General features: G+C 43.8%; 1 protein-coding gene across 1 annotated transcript in view; it reads right to left on the bottom strand.

Moving 5' to 3' along the window:
• LOC308322038 (E3 ubiquitin-protein ligase SH3RF2-like) overlaps positions 1–6,880 on the bottom strand; it is a 31,486-nt gene extending 24,606 nt beyond the window's left edge. Inside the window, exons 1-3 of the mRNA XM_080773221.1 lie at positions 5,885–6,880; positions 1,282–1,545; positions 216–311 (exon numbers count right to left, since the gene is read on the bottom strand). Coding sequence (XP_080629347.1) covers positions 216–311; positions 1,282–1,545; positions 5,885–6,325 — 801 coding nt within the window. The 5' untranslated portion in view covers positions 6,326–6,880. The remainder of the gene's footprint in view (positions 1–215; positions 312–1,281; positions 1,546–5,884) is intronic.
• Between the last annotated feature and the right edge of the window lie 17,825 nt (positions 6,881–24,705).

A 24,705-nucleotide genomic window follows, 5' to 3' on the forward strand; every position in this document is an offset into this window, starting at 1 on the left:
GCCCACGCAATCTGCAACGCACATTACATACAGTATACCACTCACTGTCAACGTACTACATGGACAGAGAAAGAAAGACACGGAAAGAAAGACAGAAAGACAGAAAGAAAGAAAGAAAGAAAGAAAGAAAGAAAGAAAGAAAGAAAGAAAGAAAGAAAGAAAGAAAGAAAGAACGAACAAAAGAAACAAAGAAACAAACAAACAAACAAACAAACCTCCGTAAACTGTAGAGGGAGAATCCCAACTTTGTCTCCAAGTTTCGCTTCAATCCAGTGTTCATCCACCCGTCTGACGACAGTAAGGATGTCTCCCTGCAAACCAGGATGACAGGAGAGGAACGGGGGAGGATGAGATGAGAGAGGGAGAGAGATAGGGGGGGGGGGGGTGGGGGCAGTGGTAGAAGGAGACACAGAGGGGGCGTGAATTTAGATTGAATGGAGTTATAAAAAGAAAGAAAAGAGAACATGTTTGGAATAGAAATAGCCCTAGTCTTAAGCACCCCCCCCCCCCCCCCTCAAAATAAACTGCACCCACGCACGCACCATGTGACATCAACTGCCGTTATTTCTGTAAGGCCCAGTACATTTCTCTCTCTCCCTGTCTCTCTCTCTCTCTCTCTCTCAAACCCTTCTGACCAGCTCTCAGATGTGCTTTAATGGAACACTAAGGTCCTTATGTAACTCCTTCAGAAAGTCCTTTGCGCTAAGTAGCGATGCGAAGTGGAGGTCTTCCTGTGCCACTATGCCCCTGGCTCCACCGTCCTGTGGGTGTTCTGTTCCTTTCAAGCAGGGAACAGGAGAAAGAAAGCAACAGACATTATGAAATAACACCATTGTACATATTCGTTCGGGTGTGCTTGAACACACGAGCATGATGCAGAATTTGGTGTCGCCTCTCTCTCTCTCTCTCTCTCTCTCTCTCTCTCTCTCTCTCTCTCTCTCTCAACTAGCTTGCACTTGCAATGATATTTTGCACTTTTAGGTGGTTTCACAGACAATGGTCTTTTAAACACACTTGAGACCGTAGGTGCTGTGCTGGTTTTTAGTGCACAATGGCCTTCACATGCCTTTTACCCCTTTCTCTCTCTCCAAAAAATTGCAGCATGCCTGATGTAGGTGTGGAGTGTCCCTGGAGTTAAATATACCGCTCTGAACAGGAAGTCCTATTATTCTAGCCTCCTGATGCTCCCTGCATTGTAAACATGGCACACAGACTCTCAACTTGTCCGCTTTTCCTCGTGGAAGTATCGGGTTAAGTTACACAATACAGAGGGAGACGAACCTTGAGGAACCTCAGGCAGTATTTGTAATCCTCCTGGTCCATACTAGTGCTGGGATTGAAGTCCGACAAGGCCCTGCAAAGAGCCAGCGGCTGGGACTGAGGCGTCAGGCTGACGTCCTGCAACAAGTTGGCAGCGCCTGGCCCACTGCTCTCCTCCATCTTCTGTCTCGGGTTGGTGGCGGCGGTGTTCGCAGTGCTGAGGACCAGCTCTCCCATGCCGCCGCCGCCGCCTCGTCCGTGGTTGTGCAAAGCTCTGGTAACAACCTGCACACGGCACGAAAATAATAGCACATGTTTTTTTAATTGGCTGTGTAAAGGCAAGGCAACGTTTATTTGTATAGCACATTTCAACAACCGGCCCTTCCTATTTCGGGGCGTGTCGTTAGTAGGTGAACAATGTCCAAAATCTTATAACAATAATATAGCTCTACAAGCTCTCAACGCGTCACAATGTGGCATGGCATATCTACAGTATATAAGCTCCCAACTCGTCACAATGCAACACACTGTAAGCTTGTGGATTGGTTATTCTTGCTTCGGCGTATCGCCAAGTACTGTATATATCATAATATACAAAATAAATCATCTGAATGCAAAAGGAAAACTTTACGAGATATCTTTGATACCATAAGTTATGTGTCGCACACATTGGGCTGTATTTTGCGTGTCTTACGTACCAGGTCTTATTACTTAACTTTAAGACCTGGAGGCGTGATCAATGCCATTTGGCTATTCCGAGTGGCCAAAGAGCATTGACCACGCCTCCAGGTCTTAAGTTAAGTAATAGGCCCACAACTTGTCCGCAAACTAAAGACCTGGAGGCGTGATCAATGCCATTTGGCTATTCTGAGTGGCCAAAGAGCATTGATCACGCCTCCAGGTCTTTAGTTTACTCAAGTTAGGTAATAAGACCTGGTACTTAAGACACGCAAAATACAGCCCATAGTGTTCACAAATTCTTAAAAATCAAGATGAAAATACAATCTGCTGCATTTGGGCAGAGAAGCAGCAAGGTACCAAAGGGACCCTGGGCTACTCTTTCCCATGATGTCAGATATAAAACAAATAGTGGCTCGCCAATACAATTGCATTTCCCTTGAGTGAAACACAAAACTTGGGGTTTGACCTACTTCTATAGTAACAAAGTGAGACCAGGCACTTTGGAAAGGACATTTACCAACAAGAATGAGAGAGACGGGGAGATAGCAGCAGGCCAAAACAACTCACATAAGCCTTGTGCAGAACATTAGCAAAAGGCCCCAGTCCTTCAAATACAATGAAGACAAAACACAGACACACATACACACACACATCCCTGTAGATACTAATCAGTGAAGAGCTTAAATGTCATTGTGTTGTTCTCTCTTTCTGCATTGATAGCTTGTCTGAGAAATGAGTCAATACTTTGAATATAAAACATTCCATTCCTCACACTGATCTCACTGGCTTTCTTGAATCATTTTTGTCTCCACCAGGCCGAAGGCATGGGGAGAGAGTATGTTTTGCACTCCGTCTGTGTGTCCGTGTGTGTCTGTCCGTCTGTCTGTGTACAGCTAATCTCCGGCACCGTTAACCCGGTCGATGCCAAATTTTGCACACACACTCCCTGGATGCCAACGATGAACCTCTGCCCCAAATTTTCCAGAACGGCCTGTTATAGAGCCACCAGGAGGCCGACTTTTGAAAAATAAAATTATATTACTCCTCCAGATTCTGTCCAAAAATCCTGCAAATCGTTTCACACTATCTCTATAGTCATGTGGTTCAAGACGGATCTGTCCGATATTTCATATTCCATCCTAATTGGCTAACATTGGCTTTCAAATTTGGCAGAATTGGCCCGTTTTGAACAAAAAGCCTCAAATCATGAACGCAGCGTGCAATTTACGTGAAATCTTTCACAGACTTTCCTACTAGGCTGAGGAATAAATCCCACCCTTTTCACATTGGCCTGTTATAGTGCCACCAACAGGTGGATTTTTGCTAAACACATTTTTGGAACAAATTGCCTCAAATCATGAACGCAGCATGCAATTTACGTGAAATCTTTCACGGACTTTCCTCCTAGGCTGAGGAATAAATCCCACCCTTTTCACATTGGCCAGCAGATGGATTTTTGCAAAACAAATGTTTTGAACAAAATGCCTCAAATCATCCAATTGCCATTCAAGGCGTAAGAAGAAGTGGCACCCTTTCACATTAGCCATTCTGAAATTTGTGATAATCTCTGGGCTGTTAAATTGTCATGTTTAATTTATAGTGATGATGCAATCCGAAATATCTGACATATCATTAATAAACTGTCTATGTCTAATAACCGTTTTTTGTTAATCCCGCAAAGTTTCACTGTATCCTTCACTGTATAAGCTTCACTGTATCCTGTATTACAAGAGCTCTCATGATTGGATGAAATTGATTGACGTTTAATGATTTACTATTAGAATATAGAGCTATTTAACACTTAATTTAACAGCACTTTTAATGTGATTTAGTAACTTAATTATCAGAAGTATCAGACTAAAAAGGGATATTGTCCTGCAAAACAAATATATGTTTTTCATCCCACAAATAAAAAAACATAAGCAGCACAGTTTGATTTACTAACATTTATTAAGAGTAATGAGCTTGCATGACTCGGTCCTCCAGGGAGGTTATTAGAGGGCACTTCATCTTGGTGTTGTGTTAATTAATGCTCAAATGGCAGCGTAGATGAAAGAATATAATGACCCAATGTTCCTGTGTGGGACCCTGTTGGGGAAATATAGCTTTCAAGTAATTAGTCTGTCTCAGATCATTAGTGAACTGACTAGATGAAGCTTTTTAAGAACCAAAACAAAATAATAACCTTAACCTAAGCTTATACCCTCTATACTTAGTAATAATACGGCCAGCTCGTTTTCCCCCAATCCCCATACACCAAATATCTTAGCGGAAACTGCTAATTCTATGTATGTGATTACCTTGCTTATTGCAGTTTGCTCTGGGTAAGACAGCATCTGCTAAATGCCTAAATTGTAGCTGTCGGGACGATCTAAGGGCCGATTCATACTCCTATTTTACCGCTGTTTCGGCGCTGTAGTGCCGAAATGATTTCGGCTCGTCAGAATTTTTCAGTAGCACCGAAGAGCTGACTTTAGGACGGTACCCCCCCCCCCCTCCGAACCTTAAATTACGTCACATTGTAGGCTCTACAGAGCCGAACCGACTTTTATTCGGCTCTAAAATAGGAGTATGAATCGGCCCTAAGCTCCCAAAACGTTGTATTGTGATGTTTTTTTCGTTACCCCCAGAATAGGGATGCTGGTAAAACCACCATCCAAATCCCACACTATCAAAAAAGAGTGAAGCCTATAGTCTCCTTTACAGTTGGTTTTGTTGAGATAGTGACACATATTCAAGTACATTTCTCCGGCAAACTTCCCAGTGGGATTAAATGGGGAGGTTAGAAACAACAACAGTAACATAAACAAACTGAATTTATTGTGTCAATCACTGTGCCATCCCGATATTCAATACCAAACTCGCATTGTGCCAGCAGTTAGTCTCTGTGGTGACGCAGTGGAAGCACCCTGGAGCAAGTAGCTAATTATTATGAGATTAAAGGGAGTGTGTACTGAGCTCACAGTAATGTGGGAAACGTATAGACTAGAAAGCAGAAAATAGGTGTGTTTGGTTCTTGCCATGGCCCATGATTAATATAGGTTTAAACTTTAAAGGCGGTGTAGGTGATATTTTCTGGTTAAAACAAAATTTATTTTTGTTAGTCCAATATTAATCATTGTTATTGAGTGTTTGTTTAGTAACAGGGTTCTTCCAGTCTTTCCAGCTCTTTAGTCAACTGCAAATACTGGTGGGACACCAATCTCATAAGAGAGCCGCTTCAAATTTGATAGTGTTCCAGACAGTTTTGATTTCGTCTGCTCAATTATTTGTTTTGTCACTGACACTTATTTCTCTTTTTTGTACTGTGTATCTGTAGGAGTTCTCTCTCCTCCTGATTGGATGAAATTGGTATCCCAAGCTGTTTACTAAAGAGCTGGAGAGATATAGGGATACTCCCGTCACAGAACAAACACTCATCTGCAATGATCAGAATATATATTAAAGCTACGTAACTGTTACTTAAACAAAAAATAAACAAACAAAAAAACACTTCCTACACTCGTGGAAATATTGTATTGAGTGAATGTGTCAACCTTCTCAAGATGTAATTTGATATCAATATAGTAAGCTGTAAATTACAATAGAGGGTATGCATGCTTGAAGTGAATGGCACATCGAGTGGCAAAGCAACATGCAAAGTGAGTTTAACATTGTTTAATGCAATCAGATATGACTTTTCTGTTTGTTTGTATGGGCTGTCAAGGCCAGAAACTAGTTTTTTGCCACTCAGTAGGCATTCCTGCGTAACCTCTGGGTTTGATGATGTCACGCGCATACCCTCTATAAACAAATTAATACATTGTTTGGTAAATATTTGTAAAAAAAATTAACTGAAATGGTTGTTATTAGCACTAATGTTAGTAGGTACTATAGGTAGGCTAGTCGGGATGATGTGTCAGTTTGAGATGCATTGCATAATGTGTTTGACCTCCACGCTCACCTCACTGTCCCCCTGTTTGTCTCTGTGCTGGGAGCTCGGTGACTCCTGCTGCTGCTGCTGTTGACCCTCCCTGAGAGTCATGTTGTTGGGCACCTGGGTGTAGCGGGCAGCAGCAGACTGCCTGGCCCCCCGGCCGGGTCCCATGATGGAGCCCTGCTGCTGCTCTAGTCCCTCCAGGAGCCTTACCAGCAGCACGTTCTCCGGGAGCTCCCCCACTGACCTGGCCTGGGCGGGAGTGCGACACTCCGGACAGCAGAGAAGCACCTGCTGCTGCTGCTGCTGCTGCTGTTGCTGTTGTTGTGGTGGTGGTGAGCAGAACGCCTCCTGCTGCAGGCAGGGTTTACAGAACGTGTGCTGGCAGGGGAACACCTTGGCCGACACATCCAGCCGCTCCAAACACAGAGAACATTCAAGCAGGTCCAACAGAGTTAGATCCTCCATTTTAACGAGTGTATCTGTCTGGAAACAGCTAATTCTTCTTCTTCTAACACGTTCCAAACACTGTATTCCGCCATACTGGGAAAGGAAATAGGCTACAGCTGTAGCCTGTCTGACTTCAGTTATTCTGGCAATCCACTTGTTGCAAATTGTCTACAATGAAAGCACTGTAACAGCCCTAATCCGGGGAGCACTCACGTTTAGGATTAGCACCGTTATTGTCACCACGGTCCCTCCACGCCACGCGGATAGATCCAAAACTTCTACCGAGGCGAGGAGAGAAGCGCTACCGTCTGCGTGCGTAAACACCACATGACGCACGCAGGTGTCATGTCGGCGCACCTCACCTGCTGGCTGGCTGCAAAGGTGAGACGACTTCAGGAAGTAGTAGCAGCACTGAATCCATAGCACTGCAGCTGCTCTCACTGCAAGAAATATTCCCTTTCTCAGCTCGAGCTACACATTGTTTTCAAAATACTAATACTTTATGACTCACGCATGTGGCATGCTGAGTTGCTGACTATTAGCCATACATTCCAATAATGGGAAATGTCCAAAGCATTCGCGCAGAAACGTGCAGCGCTCGCCTGTCTGTGACGCAGCTGATTATTTACCAAACATGATGAACACAACTCCGTGGTGGGCGGTGGCGAATGTAACCAAAAACACTCTTTGTTGCTGGTTGTGTGACGAAGAGGATTGCAGATCATAGACACCCACAGGAATACTACTTTTAAATGGAGCTGTCTAACATGTCTCGGATCCACTTAAAACAAGTTTGGGGATTTGCACTTTCCTAGTGTCGGGTTTCAGTCTGTCCACTGGCGTTGTTAACCCTTGCGTTGTAGGCCTACACGTACACAGTAGGCTACACACACTTGCTGCTGCTATGTGGTGACTCCACACAATAATGTGAGCAAATATTTTCTGATAACATTGAGTTATTATTATCCATTAAATACAATACAATTGATTGATAAATTGCTCTCTTTGATGAATTGAACAAGGTGGACCCTCTTGTAAACAAGTGTAATGCTTTATTGGGTCTCCACTCACAGTTAACAGTCTTTGTATTGAGTTGTGCTTGAAATGTACTGTAATTCTGCAAACTGTTAATACATTTTAAATCAATCAATCGTTTACAGTAGGCTACTTAATATATAAAAAATAAATTATATGATGAGATGATGAGATATACTTTATTGTCCCACGGGGGGAAATTTGTCTTGGGCAAAAGTGCATTAGTACATCAACGCTTTTTAAAACAGACTTATAACACGGCAGCTGCATGTTGAATTAAAAAACAGCGCCTACCATAACTTGGTGACTGAGAAGAGACAGTATGTCGACTGAACAAGATATTAAATGGGACAGATGAAAATATTTTGGCCATAAACATGGATGACATGACATTAATCTAATTTAACATTTGTGGAGTTGGTCACCTGACCAAAAGCGGTTGACAGAAACTGGTCGACATGTTCTGTTGCCCCAACACGGGCAGAAACAAGGCCTTTTAACCAGGCTACTTACACACACTACAACTCGCTTACAATTCGCAAACCTGGCAACACTGTTCCGTGTTCTCATAGGCCCTCCAGGCCCGCCCCCACAGCTACTTTTCAGTCTCACAATCGGCCATCTTGCTTTTTACTTCGATGCGCGAGTGGACATTTAATGCAAATACATTAATTATAGCTCCAGCAAGCAAACACAAACACCTCAACTCCATCTCATTGTGAATAAGAATTCCGAGGGGAAAAATAATTTTTGGAACGCCACTTTCACCCAGTATGAAGCTAAATGTGGAAGCCGTGTGTGTCACACCAACACTGGTGACCCAGAGAATCCTGTGCCGATTCTCAGGCATCTGGCCTGAGGCACTGCCTGCGAGTTGGCTCTGCGTGCGCTTTTTCCAACTCTCACTGATTTATCCAGCTCACACGTCAATCACAGTCAGCAGCTCTCAGCCTGCACACACACGCACGTCTGTCTTGCGCACACGCGCACACACACACACATACACACACACACACACAGAGACACAGAATAGGCATGCAGGCTAAGGCGAGTGGCAATTTAATGCAAATAAATTATTTATAGGTCCAGCAAGCAAATCATGATGGTCTGTAGGTCACAATCACATTCCGATTTGAGGGGTTGTGTTTTGTATGACATTTTGGCCAGTAGTTTTATATCTATCTCAGCTTTTGCCTGATAGCACACATGCTAACAGTGCTGACCACAACGTTAGCAGCATTTGATGACAGCTTGCCATAGCAACGTACAGTGTGCGCACACCTAACGTGAGCTTCTGGGACAGAAACTTGCGTTTTCATGACAGCAGCAGCTGCTGCACCCTGTGATAGATACTGTGCTAAAGATGCTAAAGCAACACAAAACAACATCCACACGCAAAACAAACCAGGGACCAGGGTTGCCACATATCGTGGATGTGAGAGTGAAACAAGCAACCAGGTCTATAAAAATGTTAATAGGCCAGTTCAAAGTAGGTAAATCAGAAATGGTCCGGAAATTAGTCTTAAAATAATCAATTATAGTGTTGACTGTCACACTTTGTTGTCTAATGTTGTTTCAGAGCAGTGGAACTCAAACATTTCCATGTCAAGGACTACCAATAGATAAACAAGTCCAAAGTAGCTTATAATGATCAGACTTGGCAACACTGTCTCTAGGTTGAACGTTCGACTTTACAAGCTCACACATATGAAATATGTTTTTTTTAATCTTCAAACTGAGACATATTTGATGATAATACTGTTAGCACAGTCATCATACTCCAAGAGCATACAAATGGAACCAAATGGACCCTGATTTTCCCAGAGAGCAAATGGTATCAAATGGGGGTCTGTGGCCTAATGCATTTCAAACTGGGGCTTCTTGCTATTATATTCTCTGCATATCTTATCAACTTGGGGTGAATATTTCACCACAATACTTTACTGAATATTACACAAGAGTCAAATGTACGGTCAAATGTAATCACAATATAGGCTACAGATGTACATATTTATGACACAGTAAAATGTCGAAAATTAGTGCTATCCCCCCCCCCCACACACACACACACACACGACAGGCAAGGCTGTTGTTTGCATCGTTAGCAGGCAGCAGCTACCTTGCCACTGCTCTCTGTGACTGTAGTTGTTTCACCATGTTTGCGTATTTATGAGAAATAAAAAACACTTTCTGTTATTGCAACGACACTGGGATGAGCCCGGCGAAGCCGGGCGAAATTCTAGTGATGATAAGGAGAACAACCCTATGTGTAAACAGGCAGTAGACTAAGGGTAAAATGATGATATGGGAGAATAAGGTGACAATATGAATGACACAGCCTTGCCCAAAGTTCAGGAGGATATGGGACATTGACCACTGGGCATTAGTTTGTAAACAGATAAGACATAATTATCTAACAGCTACCCGTGTTAATTGTTCCTTGCTATTTTTTACCATAACTCATTGAAATTGTAAGAATGTATTCATTATGAGAATATCTTTCTTCTGTGTAGCACTGTAGCCACACACACATACACTCAGTTTACACAAAGATGTACACTGAAAAGGACCACAATGAAAATAATCTCTCATATCAAGCTTTTTTGTGTTTTATCCTTTTTTTGTGGCGATGTTAGGGGGGGGGGGGGGGGGGGGGTGAGTAACTTTATACTCATTTATAATTTTAATTTCATTCATACTTTGTAATGAACAGTTTTGCAACATTACATGATTGACATTGACATGTAATGAGTCTAATGACTCACATGCTGATATAGCATGCTCCAAAATGAGTAAATATCAACTAAACATCAACTATGGTAGGCCTGTATTTGTAGCCTATATGCATTTCTGTCAATAAAAACATCAATCAATCAATCAAGGCTATACTTGACTTTTCATTAGTGGAATTTACTTTTGTATCTATTGCTCATCTAGCCCGGCTAGAATGTCTCATATTACATACATTCCATGTATTCCAAATACTGTATAGGTGTATTTTGAATACATGGAATGTATGTAGCCTAATATATGAAATGTATGTATGCCTAATATCACAGACATTCTAGGGCTATTGCTCAAACTGCTCTTTCTCATCACCTGATTATTCTTGCGGTTTAAATGTGTCAACATTTTGGATGTCAAGGTCAGTATAGTTCTCTGCAGGGACCCCCTAGTCAGGCTCCTAGTGCAGCTGTATATGTTTTAACTGTATTACCACTTTGTTAACTACTAACTAGATCCCTGCTTAGACAGCTAGAATGACAAGAGCACCAGGTGAAAACATCCTCTGGTGGGCTAGAAAACCAGATGGCAGCTTGCAGCCTTAACCAGCAGCCCATAAGCATCACTGCACAGCAATCTAACTGGTCCCAGCTGTGTTACAACCTTCTCATGTTCACGGACCCCCAAACTGTCTTTCTCTCTAGGGCCTATAGGAGGCCATGCATGGAGCCAAATGTTTCTACCCAAGGTACCATGTCCTTGATATGAAAATAACATTTCGAACTTATTTAAATCTAGCTAAATTATAAAAAATAAAAATTGATTCTTACTAGTGATATTGAGTCATTGAAATTGAAATTGAGACATTGTTGTTACTTGTTAGAATATCTTATTAATTAAACTAATCATAATTTGGACCCCCGGGGTCCTCCGGACCATACTTTGGAAACCATGACAGGTCTCTAGGCCACATGACATGACTTATCAGAACTGTAGCTCTAGCTTCAGCGAGAGCATCTCATATTGTCATGTGTCATGGTCTCCCTCTGCTGGTTCATATAGTGCCAGGCAGTAACCCTGCCATGCTGCCTTTGTTAACTTGAACAAGCACAATTCACACAAGGCTTAACCATTTATTGAACTACTTAAATAAACCCTCTAGTCTTATAGACTGGTTCCCAAGTAAAGTACCACCTCAGAAAATATTTGGCTCTCCCAAGTACCACCTTAATTAACTGATGTTAAAATACAGGAGCCCCTTTTGTTCCATTCCTATGCCAATAATGCTGCTGCTCTGACAAAACTCTGTCTAATCACTAATCAGCACACCTGATGATATTTCTACTGTGATTAATCCATACTCAAATCTTAAGAAATTAACGGCTTAGGTGTGCTGTCGTGCTCATTTCAGCACGGCTGGATAGCCCATTTCAACCAATTGCTTGGTCAGAAGAACTACCTGTAGTGATATAAATATTTCATTCCACTTTTGTCTTTCTTCTCCTTTTTTGGGCGACTCCTCTGTGTACCATCAGAGGGGGACTCAAGTACCACCAGTGGTACTAGTAGTACCAGTGGTTGGGAACTTGGGAACCTCTGTAATATAGAGAACCAGACATTTACAACTACACTGTACAGTATTTTCCCCGTCTACACCAAATCTCTTTACCACAAAATAGCCTATCTACTCTACAAGCACAGAACATGTTGTCGCAACACATTGTGTGCTTGTAGATCAGCTATTTTTGTCGATAGAATTGGCATGCTGAGGTTCAAGTGGTTCAACCCATTGATTCATTGACCGGGTCCGGGGTAACTAGTTTGTTTGAACTTGGCACTACGTAGGCACTAGCCTACGTAATACGTAGGCTACAGTACTATATGCAAAATCTCTTTGCCAAAAATAGCAGATCTACAAGCTTACAACAACACATGTTGTGGCACATTATGGGCTTGTAGATCTTCACAGAATGTTTGCCTATTGTCACCGTTTATGATCACATATTATGACTGATTATGCCCATAAAATGAATCCAGGTGGTTAAATAACTCCATGATAATCACTTAGCGATGCAGCTGCATTCCCCTTGAGTGATAGGCCTATACTTATTTTCATAAAGTATATTGAAATTTGGACAAAAAAAATAATTTTGATACTGTATAATATCATTACGATGCACAGTAGCTAGAACGAACTATTACATCTTTTAAGTGTCTTATTTTGTGGCATGGATCTCGGTTGCACACTTAACTTCAAACCCCAAATTCCCTTGGATTAAATAATTTACCCATGTGGGCCATGTAGTGAAAGTTCAGGACATCCATTTGAATTTTTCAAACAAGCATGAATCTTTCATCTCTTTCTTCACGTCAGTAGAACTTGGGGAATTCTTAAAATATATGGCTTTCAAAAGGATAGGAGAGAGGGAGAGAGAAACGGAGAGATTGAGCGGGGATGAGAGAGAGAGAGAGAGAGAGAGAGAGAGAGAGAGAGAGAGATGAAGAGGTGGAAACAGAGAAGGAGGGTAAAAGAGAGGTAGGAGAGAAAGAACGAGAAAGAGGCGGAAGAGAGAGATGGAGAGAGAGGGCGAGGCAGAGGGAGAACATGCAAACAGAGTGAGATTATATGATTTATTCACATGTTCATCAATGTTGATGTACAAGATCTTCTATTCAGGCCTCTCAGTACTTAATGGCTCTTGTGTAGCTCAATTATAAACAAGGCCGTTTCTCTGGACCCATGGTGCTCTAGTCTACAGCACCTTTTTCATTTCAGTTTAACTCTGAGAGTGTACAAATGTAACCAAATTGTGTTACATATTACTGCTATAAGGGTCCATTTAGTTCCAAATAATTTAGCTGCGGACCCCCTGGAACCCCCTCAAGACACCACATTGAGAACTAGAAAAAGTGCCACAGGTCTCCACCAGGCCAGGTCAGGTTGTGGCTTGCCAATGTGAAAAGGGTGCCATTTCTTACGCCTTTGATGGCAATTGGATGATTTGAGGCATTTTGTTCTAAAAATGCGTTTTGAAAATCTGTTGGTGCATGGCGCTATAACAGGCCAATGTGAAAAGGGTGGGATATATTCCTCAGCCTAGTAGGAAAGTGCGTGAAAGGTTCCACGTAAAATTGCACGCTGCGTTCATGATTTGAGGCTTTTTGTTCAAAACGGGCCAATCCTGCAAACTTTGAAAGCCAATGTTAGCCAATTAGGATGGAAAATGAAATATCTGACATCTGTCTTACGCACATGACTATAGCGATACTGTGTAACCATTTGTGGGATTTCTCGACAGAATCTGGAGGAGTAATATAAAAAAAATGTTTTTACAAAAGTCGGCCTCCTGGTGGCGCTATAGAAGGCAGATGTGAAAAATGAAGGTCAAAGGTTTGTCATTGGCCTCTAAGGAGTGTTCAATGCGTGCAGGTACAAAATGTGAAAAGCTGCCTCATGGTGGCGCTATAACAGGCCGTTCTGGAAAATGTGGGCCATCAACCGGGTTAACGGTGCCGGAGATTAGCTGTACGGACAGACGGAGTGCAAAACATACTCTCCCCATGCCTTCGGCTGGTGGAGACAACAACCAGTGCTCTCACTTCTGCTTGATTTTGTCAAGGTCCAAACAAATGCAGCAGGGATATGATGATATAAGTACACTATTCAGTTGCTGACTGTACTTTGGTTTATTCAGTATACTCTTATCAGTATGTCTATATCAGTATATGTTATCAGACCTGTGTAAGGATGGGATACATTCTGTTGCTTTGTCGAGAGAGAGCAGAGGAGCCACCCGCTCTGACGCTCATAAAATCAATACATGAATGTGTATATATGATCCTCAGGCACTCCTTCACATGTGTGATGATGAGGTCCTGTATTTGATGGTTGTGGCTGATGGAGGGGGGTGGGGGGGGGGGGGTTGCCATGGGAAGGCTCCTCCTAGCTGGGTGGGCTGTCTCTCAGAATATCATTGCTTGTCACAAGTTGCTGTATGAGGATGAGTCCTTCCCTCTCTGGCCTTCATGTTTTATTTAAGTCGCTGTCTTACGCAAAGAGTGCAGCTAACTCATGGAACGTGATCTATTTTAGTATCTCTCTCTCTCTCTCTCTCTCTCTCTCTCTCTCTCTCTCTCTCTCTCTCTCTCTGCTATCTCTCTCCCTTCAGAGTAATTATCTGTGAATGTTTGATAATGTGTGTGTGTGTGTGCATGCGTACGCGTCATGCAGCATCTTGTCTTTGTTTTGATTTAACAGCTATTTTAGGTGCACAACACAACATAATTATAACTCCTCCAGTTCATATAGGACCAATCGGCCCCCATCATACTTTCAGGTGCTGATTAGGTGACATGTTTCATTGCTTGCTGCAGCCTGCAGTCTTTCGACAGTAAAATGTAACAACTGTTTTCCAGAAAAAGACAACCTTTCTCTTTTCACGTATACTGTATACATTGTGTGAAGTTGCTGGCTCTGTTTGGAAAAAGCATGGTCAAACCTGAAGAACCGGATTTGTCTCTGAGCTCTGCGTGTGTGTGTGTGTGTGTGTGTGTGTGTGTGTGTGTGTGTGTGTGTGTGTGTGTGTGTGTGTGTGTGTGTGTGTGTGTGTGTGTGTGTGTGTGTGTGAAACGCGAGGCCTTTAGTCCTGCTTTTGGTCAATTGATTGGCATTTTTTTTTAAATGCATATAAATGAGCATATAATATCATGTGTACATATCTGTCAAAAGGATAAAACTAAAAATAAAAAAAAATCATTTCCATTGTGGTCCTTTGAGATCCTCTTGTCCTGCTGTGTTGCAGACTGTCAAGTTGCCAAAGAGCCAACATACAGTATAGGGATGTGTTCACATGTGCTATACATCCTAAAAGTCCAACTCTGTGGTATCATTGCTGTCTGAAAGCCTTTTGGAATGTAATTTTGTATGGGAATGTATGCGGGCAGAGTGGCAGGTGGTCTGCTGCCAGATGCCTTTTAACGTCCTTCAGCAAAGCAGAAAGTTCCTCCACCCACAGTTTGTTCAGCCTGCTCCTTCTCTGGCAGCATATCGGATGTTATGAATATTTCATAGATGATAAATAAATGAAACGACCTCTTTTTTTACTTCGTAGCATTGCAATGAGTTGCAATTCCTACCTGTGTATATGCAGAGGCTCATTAGGGCGAATGTGACACAGCTGCTTCAGTCAATTGTCTAGAGGAAGTGTGGCGCAGGGATGTCGAAGTCTCATGTATCTCGTCAGTATTTTGGGAAAGGAACTGCGAGTCGGGTGCTGCCCCACTTCCCCCGGCATCAACGGAAATATAAATACCGTATTCTGTCAGAAACCTTCCAATGCCAGCCATGTTGAGAATGGCTAAAAGCAAAGAAAAATAACAATGTTGTGAATCCAATCTTTTGTACCTGCACCACATTCTGTAATACTGAGAGAAAAAAAAGATATGCTGCATGTATTTTATGACAGTTTTGACCCTCTATTGCATCTTTACTGGATTTTCTTTTTACTCGGTTGTATGGTGACAGTTGTATTTGTCTGTTTGTATTGTTGGTGTTTATTGTTGTATTGTAACAATGTATGCTACTGTATGCTGCTCTCTTGGTCAGGTCAATTTGGAAAAGTGATTTTAATCAGAGTTTTACCTGGCTAAATAAGGGTCATGATATCCTTATCCTCATAATCATATTAAATTTCAAAGCATATCTCCTGGTATATATATACGTACATTTTGCTCACTGGAGAGGTATTTGTTTTCATTCTATATATGTGATGTGTGGATGTGTAGCATATTATACCACGATGTTATAACAGAACAAGCCCGGCTTATTATGAGAGGAACCATATTGCATACCTGCCATTCTACTTGACATCTTAACCCGGCATGTCATTAATGACCTCCTTGTGATTGCTGTGTCAGCCCCATTGTGTCCCTCCATACGTTCATCTCAGGGGACGTGTAGCCTACTATATTTATTTACACTGCACTGCAGGTGGAGTGCACCCTCAATGTGAAGCCAACGCACACACCCATGGCGTGCCTCTACCATACAGCAGCATGTCTTGGTATTCATATTTAAAGTAGTCCAACGTCGGGGAAGCTTACGGTGTCGTCGTGTGACATGTTATACCTTTACGTGCCGCCTTAACCATGGCCTGTTTCAGCCATCTTAAACACAGAAACACACACAGAGATGAATGTACCTATAGCATCAACATAGCATCTGGACCTTTGCTATGCGTGTCACTCCTCTCTCTCCCCATTTCCTTTCTATCTATAGATATATCTGTAGATATATCTACTATATACTATCAATACAATAAAGGCTGAAAAGCCCCTCACCAATTTTGTTTACGGACAAAACAGATCTATACGGCTATGGGAAAGCGGTCGGGATACCTGACAGATTGGTGCCAGGAGAACAACCCTGTCTCTCAACAACATCGATAAGACCATTGAGCTGCCTGTGGAACTATGGAAGAGAGGAGGAGGAGGGAGGATGGAGGTCATTAAGCTTCAAGTTCCTCATCGTTCACATGACCAAGGACCTCTCCTGAGATGAGAGCACTTGGTCATGCGGTGAAAACAAGGCACAAACAACACCTCTTTCACCGTAGGCATTTGAAGAAGTTCGCCATGGAGCTTGTATACGACAAAGAATGTCGTTTCTACACCTGTAAACCTGTGACTAAAGTTGAGTTGAGTTGAAAATGGGGGCCATGGTCGCTCTCGCTCTCTCTTGCACGCTCCACGTTGTAATTTTGCAGGGAACAGTGCAACACTATCTCTCTGTTTATAGCACAACAGCGCCACTTTTGCCCCTACTGGTACCCTAAACATAGGGATGGACATTGGAACATTGCTGTTCCTTGGAGTGGCTGCACCACTAAAAAAAAAGGTAAAAATAGGGAGATACAGTAAGAGGTTTCTGCCCGACAGTATGCAACGTGGCCCTCTGGAGTGAGTGTGGAAATATACATACAGTATACATAACAGTGGTCCTCTGAATCATCAAAGTTGCCCACTCCTGGCCTAGAGCAGGCGTTCTCAACCCGTGGTCTTGGTTCTTTTGGTCCTTGGTTAATGCACCTGCACATACACTATACATTATCACACATCCATCCATACATGCACTACACTTACTGATACAACTGATGACTCACACACCCCACTTTAACCGTTGAATATGCTTTGGTTATAGTTTACAATAAATATGTATTTTTTTGGCATTTACTCCTGTGTGTCGTCTCCCATATTTGTCATGGTTATAAGTCCGTTCATGACACTAACCATGACTGTTTCTGCTGCTACCCAATAAGCAACAGCACCCTCCAGGACATATTCTTTACACCAGGCAGCCAAGCTTATGAACAATGGACACTGATGGCCTGTTGCCATACGCACGCACAATCGCACATAAACAGGCAAATATAACCACACTGCACATGCATTAAGGCAAGGCCTACACACACACACACACACACACACACACACACACACACACACACACACACACACACACACTGTATACCTTACACCACCACCACACATATTATATTAGAGAGAGGGAGAGCCTATTTCACCCATGCAATAATCTGGGCAATAGTGGGTATACCAAATCTCGACAAACTATACATGTTCTGCTATACAGTATAGTTACTTCAATGTTGAGGAGCCAAAACCAAGATACTTGTACATGGATGTAACAATAAAGAACGTTGAATCTATATGTGTGTGCACTGCAGATGCAGAGCTCTGGCAGTTTCAATCAGCTACTGGAACTATATCTAAGCCACAGTAAACCTTATTCGTTTATTTGGTCGGTGACAGTGTATATATTGATGAACATTACATAAAGAAAATGCCGCGTAAATATACCCGATTTAGCAAAACTTGCTCATTTCCATCTGCAGTCCCCAGAGTTGGACTTTGGTTCTGATCTGTATATAACCCGTGGTGGGCCGTATACGTGGTGCCTGAATCCTTTTTGCCGTTTGAATATTGGACTATAAATAGGAACACGTTCATGGCCTCTGAGCCAGCTGCCTACGCCCCTGCATGCCTCTGGGACTGATCTCTGAGTTTCCCCTAGCTCTTTCTGCCCTCCTGCTCTTCTGTGCCCCGCCGTCACACTCTAGCCTAGCGTATAGTATACCGATGTGTCCTCGGCCCTCATTGTCTGTGTGGTCGGAGTCAGACCTGTGTTGAATTGAAAGGGGCTGAAACAGGACACCTCTTCTGCTCTCTCTCCCTGCACCACACAGTCCATTAGTCAACCTCCTACAGTATAATATAGAAAGTAGAGCAGCGTCTTCATCCATGTGACTCCGTCCTGAATTCAATCATTTGACCAAGTATAACAGAGGGAATGAACTCAAATTTGTATTACTTCAGTAAAAGTATAGCAACACAAATAGCAGTATAGGCCTACCACAATAATAATAAAGATGTACAAAGAAAATAGTACAGTAGCTGTACAGTAAAGGCTGTCTGCTTATTAGTGTAATAATAGGCCTCTGTTTTCTATATGAGTATGGATTATTAGAGCATGAATTTTGCAAAGGAACAGGTCCATACACACGCTATAGTCAACAATTCTGACAATATTCTGTGTTCTTTCTTTGGTGTGTGTGTGTGTGTGTGTGTGTGTGTGTGTGTGTGTGTGTGTGTGTGTGTGTGTGTGTGTGTGTGTGTGTGTGTGTGTGTGTGTGCGTGCGTGCGTGTATTGTAATTCTATACAGCAGCATTTCTGAGGTAAATCATCCTAAGAGAAGGAGATTGCGTTCTGCTCCTTCAAGGACATCAATAAGCCAGGGCAATGTGCGTGCGTGCGTGCGTGCGTGCGTGCGTGCGTGCGTGCGTGCCTGTGCACGCGCCACGAAACAGCCCCTGTTCATCATCCCAATTTCTCAATTTCAAAGTACAGAGAAATAAGGTGATTATTATGGTCTGCCATATGTTTGGAGATGATGAAAGTCATTCACATCTGAAATGACTGGCTGCAGTCTCCCCTCACTCATCTCCCATGGAACAAAACCCCCTCAATCACTCCCTTTGATGTGCCTTTTGTGTGCCTGCATGTCCCTTCTCGCTCCATGTACATGCGCACGCACGCACGCACGTACGCACGCACGCATGCATGCACAGTTGCACACGCACACGCACACACACACACACACACACACACACACACACACACACACACACACACACACACACACACACACACACACACACACACACACAGACACACACACACACCAGCGTCGTTTGCTTGCTAGCCGTTTCTATGAGTATCCCAACAGTCATCCCATTTGATATTTACATGATGCTGCATCCATTGTCGCAGCCAGCTGACCCTGCATGGATCAGCTGGTTTGATATTTACATGCATCCATTATGCAGCTGATCCCAGAACAGCTGGATGTTATTTACATTTCATCCACTCTGTAGCAGCCATGCTGATCAGGAAACAAATCATGTGACTGCTGAGTTCTGCATGGCCCCGATCAAACATAAAACGTGTCTGTCTGTCTGTCTGTCTGCCTGCCTGCCTGCCTGCCTGCCTGCCTGCCTGCCTGCCTGCCTGCCTGCCTGCCTGCCTGCCTGCCTGCCTGCCTGCCTGCCTGCGTGCGTGCGCATATGTGAAATATGAAATGCCAACCACTTGTACATTTGCCATGCCATATCTCGGCATGTGGGTGTAATTGCAAAACAATTGCTTTGATATTTGGAAGCTTGGGGCATGTCCATAAGATGTTTGTGCAAGTACTGCAAATTGTTAGACTGGTTAAAAGAAGGGCAAAACAATTAATCAAATATCTTGCATTTCATTTTGACTCCGATAGATTGGGATTTTGAGATGATTCACGTCTCTAATCGAAAGATAAATGTGCACGTGCGTGCGCGCGTGCCTGCGTGTACACTATGTGTATAATACTTCAAATCAACAGTTTAATAGGTAGACTTTATTCATCCGTGAGTAATAACCCTCCCTCTGTTGTATTTGGTGTGTCATTAATGTTTTGTGTGTGGCTGCAGCAGGGGTGAAAGCCCCAGAACAAATTTCCCTTTTGGACAATAAAGTTTACCTTGACCTTGACCTTAACCTAAATATATTGTATTATGTTTCATTAAACATAAAACAAATGTATTCAATTGGTTGAATCAATGTACACATGGCTACTGCATGAAACTCGGCTATACCGTACTGTACTGTAGTTCTTTAGTCCAGAGGTTCCAACCAGGGGTACTATAGTACCACCGGTGGTACTTGAGCCCTCCTCTGGTGGTACTCAGAGGAGTCGCCCAAAAAAGGAGAAGACAGACAAAAGTGGAATGAAATATTAAAATTGACTACAGGTAGTTCTTCTGACCAAGCAATTGGTTGAAATAGGCTATCCAGTATCCAGCCGTGCTGAAATGAGCACGACAGCACAGTCACCTATAGCCTTTAATAGAAGATTTGAGAACGGTGTGGACTATGTGGAGTGTCCCTGTGGGCCCGCCCTGACCAGCCGTCTGTTAGACGAGGTATAAGAGGCACGCTCTGACTGAGGTTCGGCCCCACAGACCGTGTTTGGCCCTAGGCAGAGTGATTATACGGGGCGGTACGGCCGGTACGTACCTACCATACATTCTCTCTTCAATCAGGTCGAAGTGATGACTGCTGTGCTGGGTCTAATCACCAAATGAGGACACCTGGGTTCAGATTATAGCCTGCCCTGGGCTATAAAACACCGAGGCTGAACGTCAGCTCAGTAAGGCTTTCCTTTATTCTCTCTCTCTCTCTCTACCCTGCTATCCAAGTCTAATGGAATGCCTTTTTTCTATTTTCTAGGCAACCTATATGAGGAACTAAATTGATGCATGACGAAATACTGGACCCTGCACGCAAGGAGTGACTCCATTACTAACCCCAAATGGGATGATGATTTAAATTATTAATTTTCCAGTTTCCAGTTGTTATACTTTTCCCTAAATAAACTGTGCACTCCATGCAGCCCTCTCAGCATCTTGGTGTACGTTGGTCAGCTTCTACAAGTGGTGGAGAAGTTGGGTACGCTGATCAACACCAAACAACATGGAGCATACATATGCCCTGACTGCCCTACTGAAGTCACAGGCCCAGTGATACCATACCTGGCAGTATGACGCAGCTCAGCCCCCCCCCCCCCCCCCGACCACAGATGGCTATACTGTTGTACGCTTTACCCAAAGTTGGTTAACGACAGGCAATGGCCCGCCATTGATTGAGAGACTGGTATTGGACAAATGTATACGTTCCTTGCCGCCTGACCCTAAGAAATATGCATCCCAAGTGAGCCCCCCTGATATACATTAGACGAGTTGGTGTAGTATAGCCCTGCTTGAAAATGATCAAGTAAGTGTGGAAAATGTTGAAAATGTCTAAATCTGAACAGACCCCGCCACCCAGTGGGAGAAGAGCGGCCACGCCCTGCGACCCAGAGGTCTTCTCCAAAGCACCCGAGGACAATGGCGCCACACGCACCACAGTCCCAAACCCAACCCCCCCCCTGGAGAAGGTGCTATGTTGTCGTGATGTCACCATGGAGACGGCGTCGGTCGGAGGCCCTTCGGCAGAGCCTCTATACGTCACCTCCTGTTGGGGCCCACAAGCAAAACAAGACGAGCTCTGCATGTGTGAAGAACCATGCAGTATACTGGTGTCCCCTGACTTCACCAAACCTTTTGTATATATACTTCAGACAGATGCGTCCGGGACCGGGAATCGCGTAGCCGTCCTGGCCCAGGTGATTGGGGGGGACGAACCCCATCGCATATACATAAGTTGCTGAAACATCAGTTGAACTATTCTACGGTGGAAAAAGAATGCCTGGCAGTCAGGTGCAGGGCCATCCACCACCTCAGGTATATTACCTATATGGGGCCGTGAATTCCTGTCGGTGACCGACCATCAGAGGCGGACTTACCATTGGGCTATAGGGTGGGCTTTTTTTCCTTTCTTTTATGATTTGAAATTGTAAAGTATTGCAATCCAATTCAAGTGAGATTTATGTTTAGTTATTGCACATTTAGTATTATATGGCTAAAACATTGAGAGCTTCTGCTCAGACAGTGGCGCTGTGTTGTGAGGTATAGCTGTGGAAACCCCTGCCAATGTCGCTGTGCATGGCAGCGACTGATAGTCTGTCTGTCTGCCTTTCTCTTTTGGGGGGGCTGGGTACCCCAAAATTACAGCGAAATTAGAACAAAATACGTGTTGCCGCGCGACCAAAATGCACCGCACAGCCCGGGGGGGGGGGGGGGGCCTAAAATTTTGTCTATAGCCCGGGGGCCCTTGGGAGGATAAATCAGGCCCTGCTGACCATGCCCTCCTGAAGTGGATGGCCACGAACAAGGATAAAAAAAATGCCAGGGTGACCCGATGGGTTTCTAGACCTCCAAGACTATGTCTAGAAGCTGAAGCTCCTGACCCAGGCATGAGCTTATAGGGGGAGTCTGTTAGAGGTATAAGAGGCGTGCTCTGACTGAGGTTCAGCCCCACAACTCCATGTTTTCCTCTGCTCGGGATGCGGTGAGTAAAAACGACACACTATTCTCTCTCTAACCCTGTAATGCAAAGTTGGATGAGTCTAATGGAATGCCTTTCTATTTTCCATAGGCAACCTATAAGGAACTAAATTGATGCGTGACGAAATACAGTTAGACAGTTTTGTCAGAGCAGCAGCATCATTGGCTTGGGAATGGAACAAAAAGGGCAGGTATAATCACACACACTGTATTTTAACATTCACTAGTAGGAATAAACACGCCATTGGGGAGGTTTAAGGAATTTATTGACAGTGAAGAAATGGAAGGATGAAGGAGGGATGAATGAATGCGGATGTGTAGGTTCCGGGGGGGTCGCCGACCCTGGAGTCTTTGGGGAGGAGGTCGAATGGCACTCGTCGTGTGGCGTTCGTCGTAAGGCGTTCGTCTTACGGTGCGCATGGACGACATTAGTTATCATCAAATCAAATCAAATCAAATCAAACTTTATTTATAGAGCACATTTAAAACAACCAAGGTTGACCAAAGTGCTGCATGTACATCAGTGGCAAAAACAGAGAACAGGCAGGAGAAACACAGAATATAAACGAGAAACACACTAATAAAAATGACAAAAATGTAAGGATGAAAGCCTAAAATGGACTCAGGAGGGATTAAAAGCCATGAGGGAGAAAAGATGAGTTTTAAGGTGAGACTTAAAAACACCAATGGAGGGGGCAGAGCGAATGTGAAGGCCGGGGCAAAGCTCTTCCAGAGTCTGGGAGCTGCAGCCGCGAAAGAGCGTGCGCCTCATGGTGGTATCAAATATTTTCTGAGGTGGTATAGGCTACTTGTGGGAACCAATTGCTTTTAGTGGCACTAAACTTCAGTGAAGTCTATAGTCCAACTCAATGGTAAATTAATTCTTATCGCGGCACAACTCTGAGCCCTGGCGTACTGTGTATATATTGGCCGGCTGGCTGTCAGTCACTCCACCTGAACCTGTGACACCCGTCGATAAGTGGCTGCCACTGTCGCCGCGGTGTGAAAAGTGTGTCAGAAGTGATTAAGGAGACACTGAATGTCATCCAGAGGCCAGATCACTTCTCCTGTCGCAGCGTGCAGGCTGTAATGTAAATGAGCGTACACACACACACACGCGCGCGCGCGCGCGCACACACACACACACACACACACACACACACACACACACACACACACACACACACACACATCTCCTCATGCTTTCCAAAAACAGCTCTCCAGCTCAATGGTAAAAAAAAAATCAATCCATTAAACAGATTCATCATTCCATCGGCCATCATCCAAAAGGTATAACGCATTATTAAAGGGGGTGTCAGTGATTTCAGTCAAAAACCCTTAGGTTTCGTTTTTGCCTTGGGGGACACAAGCTTTCATCCAATCAGGATATAGAGAACAAAAACGAAACCTAAAGGTTTTTTGACCCCCAGGGGTTAACTGGGGACAGGGAGGAACTCCTTATATGGTCAGCACACTCTATAGTAGAGAGGATTATCACAACAAAACAAAACAAAAAAAGTGATATTTGAATGAAGTGAAATCACTGACTCTCTACCTTTAAAATGATGCTATGCTGTGAACCAGCTGGGGCAGGGGCAGGGTGATGATGATGATCATGTGGGGAGTTCATTCTTTCCCATGCAGTCAGTGTCTTAATTACTCTTCATCCTGTATATACTTGCTGCTGTCCTGCTGATCCCCGTCCAAGCAACGGGTCAGCCGTGATCTTGTCTATATATACTGTGAATCACATTCACAGAGCACCGTTGTCCTGCATGCGCTCATGCAGGCTGATACCAAACTGTGGATTTATCACAGGCACTCACTCACAGGGTTGCTCTGTACCCCCCCCCCCCCCCCCCATGACACACACACACACATACACACACACAAGCACACACACACCATCGTCAACTCCACCCCCCCCCCCACCAGAAACACATCGTTCTTCCCCCCCCCCCCCCCCGATTTCACCTTGAGATCATTCGCTCGGCATGTGGTGCCGGCTATACTTCTTGTGTTCGCTAATGAAAGGCCGTCCAGATGTTGGGGATTGCGACCAGCGAGGCCAGACCATGTGACACCAC

The sequence above is a fragment of the Protomyctophum bolini genome, assembly GCF_963924005.1.
Source record: "Protomyctophum bolini genome assembly, chromosome: 10".
NCBI classification, from domain to species: domain Eukaryota; kingdom Metazoa; phylum Chordata; class Actinopteri; order Myctophiformes; family Myctophidae; genus Protomyctophum; species Protomyctophum bolini.